The 16,969-nt window shown below is 51.1% G+C and overlaps 1 protein-coding gene and 1 long non-coding RNA gene across 2 annotated transcripts in view; both read left to right on the top strand.

Moving 5' to 3' along the window:
- The window catches only part of LOC129196792 (uncharacterized), a 56,992-nt gene extending 45,635 nt beyond the window's left edge, over positions 1–11,357 (top strand). The window contains exons 5-6 of the long non-coding RNA XR_008574226.1: positions 9,775–9,841; positions 9,928–11,357. This is a non-coding gene — a long non-coding RNA (uncharacterized LOC129196792). The remainder of the gene's footprint in view (positions 1–9,774; positions 9,842–9,927) is intronic.
- Positions 11,358–11,719: 362 nt separating this feature from the next.
- DUSP26 (dual specificity phosphatase 26) lies at positions 11,720–16,172 on the top strand. The gene is made up of 4 exons (XM_054804732.1): positions 11,720–12,028; positions 14,092–14,364; positions 14,742–14,950; positions 15,394–16,172. The coding sequence occupies exons 2-4, from the start codon at positions 14,186–14,188 to the stop codon at positions 15,591–15,593; spliced, it is 588 nt and encodes a 195-aa protein (XP_054660707.1). The 5' UTR covers positions 11,720–12,028; positions 14,092–14,185; the 3' UTR covers positions 15,594–16,172.
- Positions 16,173–16,969: the final 797 nt, after the last annotated feature.

Here is a 16,969-nt window from a genome sequence, read left to right as displayed (position 1 = left end):
TCCTGACCCTTGTGTAAAAAGACAAGATTACATTTGAGATTAATTCTGCATGGACAGAGGTGCCAGTACGTGCACATTAAGGAAGGGGCATTGATCCCAGATGCCAGGATCAGGCTCTGATGTTCTGCTGCAGAGAGCGCCAGCACAAAATTAGCACACAAGATAGACAGTAGCTGGGAGGAGTCCAGAGGCACAGCGAAAGGAAGGGACTTATTCAAGGTCCAGTTTTAGTGTTATTTTTAGATACAGCACATTTTCACCATCCTCTGGAGAGGAAATGGGAGAACGCCGCTTGGCCCTACTGCCTTTCTAAAGGACTTGGAGCTCAGGTGACACAAGAAGTTAGGATTTTTTGTCATTATTAATAATCACCTACTGGACCCATAAGTGCCGTTTTTAGAAACTGGGAATGCCCAGGGAGGTGAAGAAATCAAAGCTTGAGCAGGACCAAGCTAATTCAGCCTCAGCCTTGCATCACCTTGCAGACTGGCTCTGTTACACGAGAGATCTGCGTGAAGAGGCCGTCACTGTAGTGGAAGTGCTCTGCGTGTGGTACTGTCCCAACGCCCGACAAAAGCAGTCTGCCAGAGGTAAGCCTCAGAGACCCTGGCGCACTGTCAGGAGCAGCTTTACCTCACGGACCAGAAATTAGGACGCGCTGAGCTCCCGTCAGTTGAAATCATTATGTTTTGGCAATATTCTCCCTTCCCACTTGACCATTCCTTGACTGGATCTTCCAGTTTTCAACCGCGACAGCTCCAAGCCCTAGCTGAAGTGCGGAAACCCCTGCTTGCTTCTCCCTCCTTTTCACCATAAACCAAACTCTTCCTGCCAGCCTTTCCTCCTCGCCCCCCTCCACTCTTCACAGCTGGCACCTTCCTTGAAGAAGAATAGCAAGAAAGAAGATGTATAGCTGTAATAGATTTTCCCCACTGGAGTGTACATTAAATTTAAGGCTTTGCTCTGGACACTGAATGGTTGGTCATTAACGCACCTCAAACCAGCAGCATAAAACAATCCTCCTAAGTGCTACCATGAAAAATGGTGGCAGAGATCAGAAGTGATCAGAATGCAGATGGGAGCTGCAGCTCTCGGCGTAAAAATGATTAATGAAAAATCCCCAGCATCCTTTCTTCTCTTTGCAAGGGAGGAAGCGAGCAAACTTGACAAGAACAACGGCTCCTCATGTGAGGAGGATAATAGCAGGAATGATACGTCTCCAGGAGATTCCCAAGGCCTTGTGCTCACATAATAAATTGCCCTTGTCACTTTTGGGAAACTTATGAAGAAAGATCGCCAAAGCCAGCAGAAGCAGTGAGGGAAAAGAACAAAAGATTCATCCCAAAAGAGCCCAGCCTTGCCTGGGAGATGCACCTGCTCTGCTCACCCCTTGCCTCCGTTTGCTCAGCAAAGTGATTTTGAAGTGAACAGAAGGAGTTGGGTCCCCAGGCTTATAAAGTATCTGTCAGTGTATGACAGCAGTAAAGCCAGGGAAGGGACTGCGAGATGCAGAGCTGCAGATCTGTGTTAGAGCCTGCGTTAGAGCGAGCAGAGGATGCCGCTGAGACGCTGGCCTGTGCTGCCACGGCAAGTGCTGGCACTCGGGCGTCCAAGTGACTGACAAGGATGTCGTGGTAGGTAAGCGCTTTGGCTTAGGAGAGCTTGCTGTCTTCCTGAGCTGAGTATTTCTTATGCGAATGGCGCAAATCAGCTAATTTCTTCCTGCCTCAGTTCCCCACCTGTACAACAGAAATGTTTCCTTTCCATTTCCCCTTGGCTACTTACGTGCAGACTCTTTGGGGCAGGCACTGGCTCCCTCGGTACATGTGGATCCCGTAACTCAGGAATACGATCCTGCAAACACAAGAGCTAATTGTCACAGAAATACAGGCAAGCCTTTTGATACTGCCCTGGTTCTCCCGTGGGCATGCAGTGCCATACAAGCAGTGCCACGCAGATGGAGCTTTATCCCTGCGAGTTCGCATAAGCCCACTGGTGGGGCGAGGAGGGGGCCAAAGAAGGGGGTCACACTGGGAAATCTGCTTTAATTTCCTGCTCTGCCTCGAGCTTCCGTGTGACATTGTAAATCACTGAAAGCAAGAAACATGAAGATAGATGGACTTTGCAATGCTTGACTGGTACTGCCCAAAGCACACAGGGACCATCTAACAGAGTGCAATCAACACAGCTCCGGGCAGCTATTTGTGCATATGCAGGAAAGGCAATTTAACAGAGCAGGGGTCCTTCAGGCAGTGACTCAGGAGTGAGGTAGTTTCCCTTTGTGAGTCATCTGGTAAGACTTAGGACCTTGCAAATGATCTTTGTGGATTTTGCCTTTAGTGTCTCTGTGGCACGCTCTGTATTTTAACGATGGGGATGGCAGCACTTGCTGTTATTCCTCTTTCCCGTGGGCATTCGTTTGAACACCTGCTGCAGGTGGCTCATCCTCCCTTGCTAAAGCACCATCAACCTCAGCTATGAGAGTATTCCCATCAATGCCTGCCAGGTGTGTGGGGAAGATAAAGGCAGGTCCTGCATCAATGGCTGCTCTTTGGATTTCTGCCATAGCTCCAGGACTGGCTGTGAAAGGAGGGCTGGATGGCGGTAGGTAGATGCACCCCTTGGCAGAACGGGGATGACCACGGTCAAACAGATGCCACTAATTCTGCATTGTTATTCCACTGAGAAAAATAGAGAGTAATGGTTTTTTGCTCAAGCACCAGCTCTCTCAGGTCTGTGTGGGGAGATAACAGCCCACTGAGGCCACGTTAGCTCTGTTGTTGGTGAGAAACCCGTTGTGGAGTTGGAGCTTCATTCCACCTTCTACCTCTGGGCAGTATAACTCATCCAAGAGCCACTGCACAGCAGTGACTCCCCTCCCCAGGACAGCCTCACCTGGACACACTTGTTTACCTGCTGTCATATCCTATTAGTCCCAGTGCTTTATGCAAGGCAGGCTCTGGCCTCCCAAGCTCAGGCAAGTTCTTTCAAGGTATTTGCCTTCCTCTGTGCCGCGCTGGAATAATAGCGGCCAGTAGCAGGGTCATTTATTTGGCCTTTCATCCCTCAGCGTGATGGATGAGGATACTGATAAATAGCTGCCTCTGTGAGAAAGTCTGGTTTTGGTCCTTAGCTCTCATCTGTGGCTATATGAATTGTCTTCGTGCTCACCTGCTTCATGAGCAACTGTTAAAGACTTCTGGATCTTTGAATGCTGTGCCCAGGGTTAAAGCTGGGCATTATGATAAGGGCTGGGGATTTTCTGCTCCCTTACTGTAAATGAAAGCACGTTTCTTCCCCGCTTACAGTCAGATCCTTCCCGTGGGGCAGTGTCTCCAAGGAAGCCCCACAGGTGCCCCTGGGGCTGCATCAAATCTTCATGGATTTCACAGCCTGTTAAGCGTCCGATCCCTTGGCGTTCCCTGCTCCGGAGGCGCTCCGTTCCTGAGGGACTGGTAGCTGCTGTAACTTCCAGGCCAAGGAATCACAGCTGCGTGTCCCTCAGGAGAAGGGCAGAGGGGGAAACATCCTCATCGGTTACGGAAAAGTTAGGAAAAGGAAAGCTGTGGCATGGGAGCGGTGTGCAGGAGGCTTAGGTGCAGGGTTGGTTTTGCTTCAGCTCCCTGCCTGACTCTGCAGCAGTAACGGTGCAGAAGTATGTGCTTTAATTTTCTCTCCTGTTTCTGAGCATATTTTCCATTATTTTCTGTCTTGTCTATGCAAGACAGAACTCAGGATAGATTTAGATACCTGCATTCTGTGACTGTACGTTTCCTAGTGCCGTGGGACACTGATTTCATTTGGATTTCTAATTTATTTCACAATACTGTGGAATAATTAGAATTATTAAAGCCAAAATGTTCTTTGCTGCCGGTTTCTATTAGGCAAAGCAGCTCAGACTGTCAGGTCTTTGGGGAGGGAGGAGGAGGTTTGTTTTTTACCCCCTCCCAATCTTTTGTCCTTCATGACCTTTACTGCTTTTGCTAAAATTAACATTCATGCAAAAAAACAGAGATGGAAAATTGGTCCCTCTTCCGATTGCACCAAACATTCCTGCAGAGGGAAGGTTATTCTTTTCATAGCCGTGCTATAGGGCATATTGGATGATGTGATCTACCCTTTCTCAGCCTAAATCATCAGCTTTAATATGTTTTCCTTCTTTCATTATTACTATCCTCTCCTTGGAACACGAGTACTTTCCATGTTGACTGTGACATTACTGTCTCTGCTGGTAGCAGATGGAAAGCCAAGCTGGAGGTGCAAGTCATGGTACCATTAAGAACCAGCAGCGAAATGTAATGGTTTCTAATGTAACCCTTCAAGTTGTGACAGAGCTGCTTTTCAAAAACAAAAAAACCCCAACAAAACAAACCCCAAAACCCCCAAAACAAACAAACAAATCCCAAAGAAAAAACCCCAACCCTGAGGCACAGCTAAGTGTACTGGTAAAATCCTGTCTTTAAGATGTTGAGAGTTTTACAACTGGCTTTGATGGAACTGGGAATTTTTAGCTTTTTAGTGGAATAAATCAATCAAGTGAGAGCTTTCCTGGGCATAAGCAAGAAAGAATTCCCATACTACGAAATCAAGCAGCCACATTTTCAAAAGGAGGACTATTCCTGACAATCTAATTTGAAACATCCATTTGGGGTCTAATCAGCTGAAGCAAATCAGGACCACATAATCTTGAGTGCATGCAATGAAAATCAGAGTTTCTATCTGCTGGGGAGAGCTAGCGTGCCTGCGTTTGTTCTAAGAAAAGGAACAATATAGAAATGGCAAAACATTTTGTTAACTCCCATTGTTAATTTTGGGTTGACCCAGTGTAATTTTCCCCCCCTGCTGACAGTTTTCATTTCATAATGAGCTAAAGGTTCCCGTGCAGGTATGAAGTTCCCATGTGGATTCTGGTCTCGGGCTGGTTTCATGCTGGTGCTGACATTGACCTCGGGGGCATCCTGCTTGTTAACTTGCATAAGTGGTGCAAAGATTGTAACTGGATCATTCTCGGGAGGGTGGTTAAGGCATCCTGCTAGAGATCCGGGCTGTCTGGGTCCCCACCTTGCCCAAAACGGGCTCTGGAGAAACGTCTCCCTTGGCATGGCTCTAAAGGGCGGCTGGGTTAGGGCGTATGGGAAGGGCTGAGCGTGAACTTGAGCCGTGCCACTCTCCTGGATCTTTGGATATTAAAGTTAATATCCCTTAACTCTTGACTCGCTGAGGCCTCTACAAGCTTTTTAGAGCATCATTGCGGGGATCATTCCCGCCCAGTTTAGAGATCCTTTCCTCCCTCACTTCCCAATCCTGTACAGCCCGCCGCCATTAGGGAGCAAACCCTGAGCTCAGAAGGAAAGAGAGGAGCCGATTTTGATTCATTTCACTTGCAAATTTAGCGCCTCGCCATTGTTACATCTTTAGGAGCCCTATAGCCAGTATGGGATTTTAAAAGCTCTCTGTATTAGCTGTCTCTCCCTCGTCCGGTTCCCCGCTCCCCCCAGCCTCCTCATTCCCTATTCAAGGAGCCGCGGTGAGCCTTTGTGCTCCGAACGCCCAGCAGTCACCGTTGCGTCTCTCCCGTCATCAACAAAGAGAAACCTTATCTTCTGATGGACACATACAGCACATTCTCTGTGACATTTAAATCTCCCTTTGTAGCCAACTCAGATATTTTTGCTGTTAAAAGAAGACCGTACAGCCGGGTGATTTCATTACCGCAAATGTTATTACAGTGAAAGCCTGTTTAAGACATAATGTCACTGAAGGGAAAATAGGATCTAGCAGCAAGTGTGGCCTGATGGAGGGTGCTGGGATTCATCACAGGCTGAAAGAAACCTCTCAAACATCAGACCTGCTAATGGAGCAGCTTTTTTCTTCATCAAATCAAACCAGCCACTTCCTCAAAGCCCTAAGGCTAGGAATTAGAAAGAAGATTGAAAGGAATTAGGCACCCAACTCTCACTGACTTTATATTTGAGCTCCTAAGCTGTTCTTGCTGCTTTAGAAATTATAGCTGGGCTGCTGGGGTGCTTAGTACCGTAGACACAGTGAATAGAAATGCATTGTGTTAACAGCAGCCACAGGCCTCAAAAAGGCGCTGCCGCTGTGTGTCCGTGTTCATAATGATTAGTTCTTGGTCCAAGAACACTCAAGAAGAGAAATAATCATCGACAAGTCCCAGGTTCCCTGAAATCAGTGTGAATTTGCTAGGGACCTGGCCCCAGTTTCCACCCTGGCGCAGATGATATTCCTTTTCTCTCCAAAGCAGATTTCCCTAAGGATTTTGGATTTGCAAGAGTAAAATTTGAGCTTCTAGAGTCAGAGGCGTCAGGCAGGCTGATCAGCACTCAGCTCTGGGAGCGTGCGGCTTTGCACATGTGGGTGTGAGCTGCCCCGTGCAGACGCGGTGGTTAGTTACAGAGCAGAGCCATCCAGATGGACCTGCACCGTGCTCCCAACCCTCTGCCTTTGCGGTACTGGTTTCTAGTGTCGATTGGCTCTGTTCTGATGATTGCTTTCCTATGCAAGATAGATGTGACCTTCATCTTAGCCTTTAAAAAGTGCGAGTAGCTCAGACTCCTTGCTAATGGGGATCACGAATGTCTCAGCTGTGCTCCCTTCCAGGGGGTGTGGGTAGTTCTCTTCCATTTGACATCTTTCCGAGCGTTGAAACACAATGAGTATCAGGTCAACAGCAAACCTCCCACCAGCTTCAAGAAGGTTTGGACTGTGCCCCAGCCGGCTCTGCTAACAAGATGTGACAAGCCGAAGTGAACAGTTAGACAGAAAGCATCAGGATTTCACAGCATATTTTGCCAGCAACTTATTGTTTTTTCAGCTGTTTTTTTCTTTAATTTTTTTCCTCCTTGCGCTATAGCAACTCCAATCTATCCCAGGCAGCTTCTGACATTAACAAGACAGTGGATGACAGGCAAAATGTGTCCATGAGCAATTCAGAGTCTCCCTGCTAAGTAATCATAAACACTGCAAGTTTGCAACAAAGCAAGCAGCTGTCTTTCTCCCTCTGGACAAGGACTGCTTCCTCACAAATTGAGGCTCTGCAGGTTTTACAGCTGTCGGACAATGAGTCTGGTGCCTGTTATTTCCTCCTCCTTTTTTTTTTTTTCCTTTTTCTTTCTTTTAATGGAAAATATCTCAGCAATGCCAGAACTCAAGTGGCCCCCTCCAGCAGCGGATCAATACAGCCAAGTGATGAGGCTTTAACTTTCTGGCTGATGCTACTGGAATGGGCACAGAGGGGTTGTGTTACTTGCGCATCCTCTCTTCCAAGGCTTTATTACCTTCGATCACATTTCTTAGAGGGAAGCAGATATGTATTTGGGGGCTGGGAGAGGATTTAACTGCACACAACTTCTGTCCCAGAGGTGCTGAGGATGAGGAGGCTGGAGAGGGTGGGCTGGGCTTGGGGAGAGCCCCCGGCATGGTTGTCACCTTGAGCTTCCCAAGCACCCTTCCAGACTGCTGGAGCATGTACGGAGCCCCAGAAGAAATCTTTATGCCTGACCTAAATGTAGACAAGTAGAGAGTGAAGATTACTCTTTATTACTTCATTACTTGGATAGAGAGTTGACCGTCCCTTGGATTGACTGGCCACATGACCTTAGCCTTTCAGATGAATTTTCTATGATACATTCGGAGGCAGCCTGCAGCGGACCCCACCACTACAATGCTTTGCCCGTGGTGCAGTTAATTAGAGAAGAGCCCGTGCTACCGTGTGAGCGCTGGATTTACCTCCCCAGCTGGCACTCATTGCCCCCGCCCCGCTGAGCACGCAATTCCTCCTGGGCACTTTCTGCGCCAAGTAAATCACATTTGGTCAAACCCCTTTCAGTATGTTGCTGTGATGCTGCTCTGCCATCCTGCACTACCCTTTTCAACAATGCCACCTTCATACCCTTAACTTACAGTAGGCTTAATTTTACCTTGTTATGTGATACCTATCTGTGCCCTCTGCACTCCCTGCGTCTGCCACCCTCCTCTGCAGTGGGTCTATCAAATAGCACATGTTGGATGAAATACATATATTCTTTCTGTTTATGATTGAGTATAATAAATTCTGGCTTCTGTGCCTTCCAGGTGGCTTTTGGACATGCAGCATTTAGTGCGTGAAGTGATTGATCTCTGATCTTTAAAATAGAGCTGTGAAGACCATGGTGAATTTGCATGCATGGGGAGTATAGAGCCAGGAAATAGCAGCTCTGAAACTCTCTAACCCCTGCCCTTTATTTCCTTGCGTTGAGTTTTCCATGTCTGACAGTGCGCACCGTGGTGATTTATGTATAACCAGAGCAGCCTCCAGTGGTTGGATCTGTGAACTTTTCCAAGCAGCCCTTTATCTTGGCTCACTTGTGGGTTTTGCAGACCCCAACCCTGATTCCTCCGTGCTCCAAGCTCAGCCTAGGAGAAGGGGGGGAGAGCTGGGAGCAGCGGGTGCCCTGATTATTCTGCTGGGAGCCGATTTCGTCCCTAATTGAGCTGAAAACAGCTGCTCCATCCTCGCTGCCGCAGGCCTGCTGTGCACAGCAGTTTTTGACAATAGCTGAGATACAGGGATATCATAGCTGCCTGTGCCAGCATCCCACCCCTGTTGTAACAGCAGCACCCCCACAGCCCGCAAGTCTGCCAGTCAGGGGACACAGGAAATCTCTGCCAGTGCTATATATTCAACCATCCATCCCTATAGGTATCCCTCTGCGGTGGTGCCCGTGACTGGGGGAAGCCAGACCCTACCTCTCTGCGTCTCCGTAGCTGCGCTCCCACTTAATCTTTATCTGCCAAGGACCAGATCCTTCTCAGTTTGTGGGCTCAGGCATGATGGAGTGATAAAGCTCACAGGGGAGTGAGGTTGCAGGATACCTTTGTGTCCTGTCCTGCAGCTGGATGCTTCCCAGAGAGAACAGCTTTGAGAGAATCACTGCCAGGAGGAGAGGGAGTTTTGGGGGTTGTCTTGTAAATTCTCTCCCTGTGTCATGGTGATTAGTTCTCAGGGTGATTTTTGCTTCTTGGGGCCCCTCAGGGTAAAACAGGTCAGAGATGGGACTCTGAGCTGGGGGTGATGAGAAGGAGGTGGGGAAACCGAGCAAGATGTGTGTGAAAGTCACAACAAACCCCAGACGGTGTTTGTGTCCCCGCTGAGCCTGCAGACCAGTTCCAGTGCTCTGAGTGGCCTCTTGTCTTCAAGGACAGGAGCTTCAGAAGCAATACACTGAGCTGATAAATCCTACCAGGGAGCAAGGAGCAACTCAGTCTCTGCTACAGCACTGATGTTTATGGAAAACAAGGAGAGGAGGTGAAGCGAAGAGGTCTGGTTTGTGTCTAAGAAACTTCCCTTATAAAAAGATAGATTGCTGACACTTTTTCTTGAGGCAGCTGCCCAGGCATTTCAAAGCATCTGAGATTTCATTATCTAAGAAGCAGTCACTGGCTTTGTTGGGGACTTCTGGCTGCTTTACAAAGCAATTCCAGTATTATTATTGGAATAAAAACATAACAACTACTAATCCTCTGTTTAAATGACCAGTAAGTTCCCTGCAGGCAATGCTCTGCCAAAACATTTATCCACCTAATTTTATTTCATGTCGTTTTTTTAAATTCAGATGTAACCTTCTGTGATGGGGGTTGTAGGTACGTCTGTTCAGAAGCGCATTTTACAGACTACTGGGAACGTAGTTCCTTGATGCAAGGCTGGGAGAGGGCCTCTGCTTGTCCATGTTAAAGGTGTCTCGCAGAGCTGTGAAAGTGCAAATTTCCTTTTAGGTCGTTCGACCTCTGTTTTTTGGAGCAGCGCTGCCAGGCAAAAGTGAAAAGCTCAACCTTTCTGCAGGTAAGTGGAATCAAACCCCTTATCCAGGGTACAGGACAGGCTTTTCCCAAGCTGGCAGCATCACAGAGCTGTGAAATACTGTTTAGCTTGGTGAGGCCAGTGAAGCCACCTCTCGCCCAGGACCTCCTGCGGTCTGTCCCTCGCTGTCATCTGGTTGCCCTTGGGAGTCTGGGCATGGAGGAGCTGGAGCAAGCCGTGGAGGAAGGGGATAAACCAGGTCTCTGGGTGCTGCTTCTCATGTGTTGAACAGGAAACAAAGGGTGGGACCAACAACTGCTCCTCGCTGCCTGTTGTCTGGGAGCAGAGGCAGCTGGTGGCAGGGCAGGGTTTCTTGAGGGCAGGAGCTTTTGGGGGCCATGCCAGGAGAGGGGGAGGCAGCTCCTGGCCAGCCCATGGGGCTGTACCCCGTAGCTCTGCCTCTCTGTGCCTGGAGCTGGTGGCAATGTAGCTACCTGAGATGTCACATCTGCGGCCCCAGCATGGCTGGTGGACATGGAGCCAGTCCGGGCTGGGCACAGCCACCCTGGGGGTGTTGGCACAGCAGAGCTGTTTGATAAGGAGCATTTGGGATGGATGGAGCTGGAGCCTCTGCTCCCTGAGGATCAGGTGAGTGTAGCTGGCAGGAGGGCTTTTGGGGACCCCTTGGACCTGCAGCTCTGAGAGCTTTGGTAGTCTCGCCTGTGGGTCTCTCCCGGGACTTGTTAGCACTGGGTGAATATTTCTGCAGGTGCAAAGGAACTGGAACAAAGTCCATCATCCCTAGTACCCAGCTCCTGCAGCAGCCAGCAGTTACTGCTTGGGGAAAGTAGTAGTGGAGAGTAGAGCAGGGCATATCCCGAATGCCTTCCTGAGCTTCCTCCAGCTTCTGGGACGTTATCGACTTCCAGGGCTGAAGCTGTATCCAGAACTTCATGGGGAAGGCTGAGAGATCTGAAATCCGAGTGCGTTCAAAGTCTTTTTGAACCCATGTATGCTGTTAACCTCCAGTACAGCTCCTGACAACCCTGTCGGTTCTGATGGGAGGGAAAACCCAGGCTTGCGATACACGGAAAGGTGCGTGCTGCTTTGAGGCTGCGCGCCTGGGACCTGCGCTGTACGTGGCGGATGTTGAAAAAGCCCAGCTAAACCTCATTGCACGCACACACTGCGGTGCAGGTGGGACAGGATGGGTGTCTGGTGATGCTGAGTTCATCCTTGAAGCTTCTGAGGTTGCATCCTGGTATAACCAGGAGTTCAGCTGAAAACAAACCAGGAAGTTTTCCTGGTTTTTAATCAAATAGGAGTGGGGGAGGGAATGCCATAAATCTTCTTAGGATGTGTCATTTGGCCTGGAACAGCATGTTTCGATTCTTCCTCAGGTTGTTTTTCCCAGCACACTCCTACTTTCTGATTTGAGTCAAATTTTTAAATTGAAAGCCAGCACTTCAAAGGGAAGAGGACAATATTCTGCCTGGAAAATGTTTAACTGAAGTATTGCAGCACTTCTGAAATGATGGTGTCAATTAGAAAATGTCAAAACAAAAAACTTAAATCTTTTGAGTTTCCTCTTTTTTTCTTTCCCCCCCTCCCGCCCCCCCCCAAAAATTATTCCCTGACTTTGACAGGAATTTGTAAATAATTTGTCATGTCATCACATACACCACCCCCCCTCAGCTTATTTTCTTAGCAAATGAAGAAAGTATCACCAAGCCGTGGCTCTGCCAAAGAGACCCTAGCAAGGGGGGAGAACAAGGTCAACTATAAAAAAGAAATGAAGGAGCATCCTCTAGAGACAGCTACAGATTTATGATATCGGCAATCATGTAATCAGCACCACTTTATCGGCTTTTTCTTCTCTCCTTCTCTGCGCGCTTGTGGCTTTTGGTTTGCTGGAGGAGGAGTGAGAGAAAAGCTGGCAGGAGAATTTTGATATTGTTGCTGGTTTTGTCTGCGTAGTAATGGGCACTTATGTGTATGTCTGCATGCTTGCATGCGATCTCTGCATTTGTGTCCGTCTCCCTCGTTCCTCCCTTATCCATCCATGCACAGCATGATATAAACAAACCTGCCTCTGGACATGTCATGGCTTAAAATAGATGTTCATACATCAGCCTTTCTACAGCAGCGGCAGCAGCGGCAGGAAGACATGGCCGACTGGATCTGACTACAACACTCACTTCGAGCCGAGAAATCACAGCTCTCACTAAGGTAGAGTAACGGGGTGGGCGTCTCCTTCCTCCTGCGTGTCTGTCTGTCTGTCTCTGCGGAGTGTGCTGGGCTGAGCAGCCTGCGCTGGTTCAGCGGTGCCTCTCCAGAGCTCGCTCTGTGCACCGAGGCAGGCTCTGGCTGTTTCTTCCCTCCCTCCGAGCATGGCACGACTGGCAGAGGGGCTCCGCAGGCAGCCATGAGCGTGCTCGGGGGAGCGGGGTACGAGCCCCTGGGCTTGGCTGCCAAAACGGGGGGTACAGCAGATGCCTGTGCGGGTTTTGGGTGCCAGGAGTGCTTTGGGGTCTGTTCTGAGGTCCTGGCTGTGGGGCAGTTTCTCCTCCCCTGCAGCCCTTTGGGGGGGCTGGCATGGTGGTGTGTTGGGGGTGGGATGCTGGAAGCCAGCTTCGGGCCTGAGGTTTCTAGAGCCGCGTCCCAGGATAGGTGTGGGTTGCTATTTCATCAGCCAGCTGTAGCAGTCAGAGGGTCTGCTATTTAGCTAGTTACAGCCTTATACTGATGATTTAGTTGCTTTTTTCAGACCTTTCTGCTGTTTGTTTCTGAATGCTGCCCGGGGCTGGTGGCATGTGGCTGTGCTGCAGCCAAGGTCACACAAGGTTTAAGGGCCCAGCACACGGCCATGCTGAATGCCTTTTCCAGGTGGGGTTTGCCAAGTCTGAATTCCCAGCGTGAAGGAGTCCAAAATTCATCAGGGCAGGGGAGATGTGTCAGGGTGAGATCCGACCCGTACCCCGTGCTGGGGGAGCGCGGTGTGCTCGGTGCCAGGATGAGCAGGGCTGACCTCTCCTGTGCAGCACCCCGAGGTGCCAGGCAGGGTCTGAACTGCCACCCTGGAACAGGGAGTAGGGAAGGAGACATCCATGAGTCTCTCTGGACTCCCTCCGAGCTCCCCCATGCCCTTGCAATGTTTTCCTCCTCTGTACATTGCCAAGAAATGGCTGGAGGCTTCTTCCTTCTGCACCGTTGGCTGCTGGCCGGCACCTCAGGCAAAACGTCAGAGCAGACGGACAGACAGACGTGCTCTGATCCAGCCTGGCCAGCCCAAGGTTGCTGCCTTTCCTCCCCCAAGTCCCAGAGACAAGTGGCCGGTGCCGAGCTGCTGCTGTGGGGGCTGTGATGGGACGCTCTTTGGACACCTTCCAGGGCAGCAGCGTGATGGTGGGAAAGAGAATTGTATTCTCATGTCTGGGGGTTTCTGTCAGTGGGACAGCAGCAAACGAGAGAAAAAAAGCAGCTCTGATGAACGTCTGGCTGCAGGGACTGTTAACTGCTCCATGTGTCCAGGGAGGTTTCTTGCAGATGTGTGACAAGTATCGGCATGATCTAAAGGTTTAAATGCAGAGCTGCATCCTGGAGGATTCGCTCTGTAAAATGAACTTTCTCATTCCCTGAAATTAACTCTTCCCACCCCAAACCAGTCCTAGATGTTCAAATGCAGCAGCAGGGCTGCTGTACTTGGAAGGGTTAATCCTGCCTCTCCCTCCCCGCAGGCTTTTGTGCGTGGTCCATAGGAGTCTGGGTCCTGGCCAGGCTCTGCGTGGTGCCATATGGAATCCTCCACCTGTTTGGGGGTTTTTCCTCCCCAGTCCTGGTGGCTTGCCCAGACCTGGCCGCCTTTCATTGCTTCTGATCGCAGGTTGGCAGCGTCAGTTCTCGAGCTGGCATTGTCCCGCTGGCAGGCAAAGCCCCAGAGCCAGCTCAGAAGGAAGGTGGTCCTGTGTAGAACATCTCTTGCCAATGTGGCCTCAACCCAAAGTCATGGGGCTGGAGCAAAACCTCAGCCTGTAGAGACTCAGCAATCTGGCTGCTTCTCTGGCTTCCCTTACCAGCCCTGGCATCATAAACTTCTCCCCAGCAGCGCTGCTTCTTGGAAGGGAGTGTAGGTGATACTCTGTCTCACGCTGGGAACCACTGGGTAGCTGACTTAACACAGCCCTCTCACTGGGAAGGTGAGAACTGGCTGCTTTGGGCCAATGTTTCTACAAAAGGGATGGAGTGAGAGGTCCCCAGTTCTTCTAATGGCATCTCCACTGCTTCCATGACAGGACCGTGGGTGGCAGCAGCAGCAGAAGCGACCTCCAGGCCACTCTCCGGCCTTCACGAACCCACAGGTATGCCTTGTGGGTCTCGGCAGCTCCAATGGCTTTCCTGTCCAGGTTCTCCAGGAATGGCACCAGGTCACCGAGCCGGGGCTCACGGGAAGAGCGCAACAACCACCCCATCCTCAGCGTCTTTGAGCTGGAAAGGTTGCTGTACACGGGAAAGACAGCCTGTAATCATGCTGATGAGGTCTGGCCAGGACTCTACCTGGGCGATCAGTATGTATCAGAAGGGGACAAGAACTGGGGGGGTTCGTTTTTGTGAAATGGGGAAATCTGGGAGGGGGTGGTTTGGAAATGTGAGGGAGAGGAGGGCGTGATGGGTGTCGTGCATTGGAACAAGGAGGAGGAAGGACATTAGCACGGCTGTGCGGGGAGTTCAGAGCACTGCTGTGGTGAGGTCGGTGGAGGTGAAGGGTCTGTGGAGTCAGGGACTGTGAGATTGACTTAAAATTCAAGAATCTTCAGAGTCTGGCATTTCTCCTTTGCATCCAGCTTTCTCAGACATGAATATTTGTCCAGGACAGCCCTTACACTGTCCTCGGAAACTTTTCTTTTAACTTACGCATCTCTGCACTGTTTCTTATTCTCTGCAGAGATATAGCAGCCAACCGGCGTGAGCTGGCTCACCTGCGCATCACCCACGTCCTCAACGCCTCGCACAGCAAGTGGAGGGGGGGTGCCGAGTACTACGAGGGCACGGGCATCCGCTACCTGGGCATCGAGGCCCACGACTCGCCTTCCTTTGACATGAGCCCCTACTTTTATCCTGCAGCTGACTTCATCCACCAAGCGCTGAATGAAGGTCAGTGGTAAAGATTACTGGGGAAAGTCCCCCGGGCCGGTGGGAAGCTGTATTGACATCCTGTGGCTAAGCATCCTAGAAAGCCAAGGATAGAACTATCTAGCCTGGGATGGTGTCTCCTGCACTAGATCACCTCCTCCCAAGAGGGAACAGGCTAGATGCCAGCGCTGGTTCCCCTTGGCCACAGCCCCAGCCTGTGTCCCGAGCTGTGGCTGGTCCTGTTCAGCCTGTTTTGGGAGATCGTGATACACCGATAGCCTTTGCAAAGAGGGGGACCGCAGTGCATCACAGTCCTGTTAAAGTGGGGCTGTGCAGCTAACCCCAGGGCGTGCACGGCTGAGCCACAGCTCCAGGATGCACCATGGCAAACAGTTGTGTCCCCAGTGCTGTTATAATTGGGATATTTGGTCTGCTGTCACACAGCCCCTGTGTTTCACCCCCAGGAAGGATCCTTGTGCACTGTGCTGTCGGGGTGAGCAGGTCGGCCACCTTGGTCCTCGCCTACCTCATGATCCGCCACCACATGCCCCTTGTAGAAGCCATAAAGACGGTCAAGGACCACCGTGGTATCATCCCCAACCGGGGTTTCTTGCGCCAGCTGGTTGCCCTGGACAATGCTCTGAGGCTGAAGAGGAGTGCGTGAAGGAGGACGAGAGGGGTTGTGCGATGGGAGCATTGTGTGTGGTGCTCACCTGACCCCGATGCCCGCTGCGTGGCAGAGATAGGGCTTCCCTCACGGTGCAGACGCTTGGCAGCTAATGGGTTACATGCAAATGGCCCCTGGGCCTCCCCCTCAGTTAAGGGGTTCCGCAGACATGCGAGCTATTCCTAGTGGTAAAGCATAGGCCCTCAACCTGCAATCTTGCCACCTAGGTAGGCCTAACGTATAGCCTCCTTCCCAGCCTGCTCGCTCCGAGATGCCTCCGGTGGGACTCAGCCCCACGTTTCAGGTTACTCTATCCTTGCTGGCTCCAGGAAGCCTTCAAGGCTTCGTTCTCCCACGTGGCAGATGCATTTGCCAAGCCGTTCCCGTCCCTCCCTCCCAGGAGACTGAAGCTCTGTGCGTTCCTTGTCTTGTTTCCCATTTGTTTTTGGTCCGTGTAGCAATGTGAATTAGGTCTGGTGTGTGGGCTCAGGCAAACAGGCCTTTTGTCGTAGTGTTTGGATGTCCTCCATGCCTAGTGTTAACCTGTAAAAAAATAAAGTCAGTGCTAAGGAAAAAGCTTGCCCATCCCTTGTGTGCTTTGGGACAGACTTCATGTGTTCAGGCTGGGATCCGTCAGAGGAGTCGGTGGGAGAGCATCACCCTGAGCGCGCTGGGTTGGGATGGACCTGAATCCTCCCAGGTCCTCAGCCCAGGGCTGAACCTGTCAGACCCCGCTGGTGGCCACTGCCTGTGCTGGGCCTCCCCACTTTTATTTCCCTGCAGTGGGGACAGAAAGAGGGGCTCCTGGTGGAAAGCAGAGCGGGGCTAGCAGTCACCAGGGTCACCATCCATCACGAGGTGGCGATGTCGGTCTCCCAAAGGCCAGCAGGCACCAAGCTCTCCACCCAGGCTTGCAGAAGGGCCGGCTGTCCGCTGGGGCCTGCGAAAAACACCTTTGCTGCTTGCAGAGGGGATGGGTGAGCCGAGCCCCAGGAGGGTGGCCAGGGCCATGAGCAAGTGTCCGTGGTGGCACCGGCCCCATGGGTGCTGGGTGGCCCCGCGGGTGCTGGGCTGCCCCTGCGCGCTGCCAGTGCTCCAGTGCCTGCCTGCTCTTACTATAGCCCCGTTCTTCCTCCGCTTCCTGAGAGCGCACGGAGCGCCGTGCGGCTGCCGGCTGTATGTTGTGCTGAGATCACTAAACATGTAGCGAGAGGAGCCCGAAGGGTGAGCCGCTTGGCTGGGGGCACGCCGAGGCCTGTGCTGTAGCACCCCACCGCTGCAGCCCTGCTCCGGGGAACACCTGCCTTTGGCTCGAGTGCAACAGGGAGAGCAAACGGTAGTTTGCAGCAGCTGCGGTGTCTGCGTGAGATGCT

This window comes from Grus americana, chromosome 26, assembly GCF_028858705.1.
Source record: "Grus americana isolate bGruAme1 chromosome 26, bGruAme1.mat, whole genome shotgun sequence".
NCBI lineage: Eukaryota > Metazoa > Chordata > Aves > Gruiformes > Gruidae > Grus > Grus americana.
The sequence above is the reverse complement of the archived record's forward strand: the minus strand, read 5'-3'. Positions and strand labels throughout refer to the sequence as shown.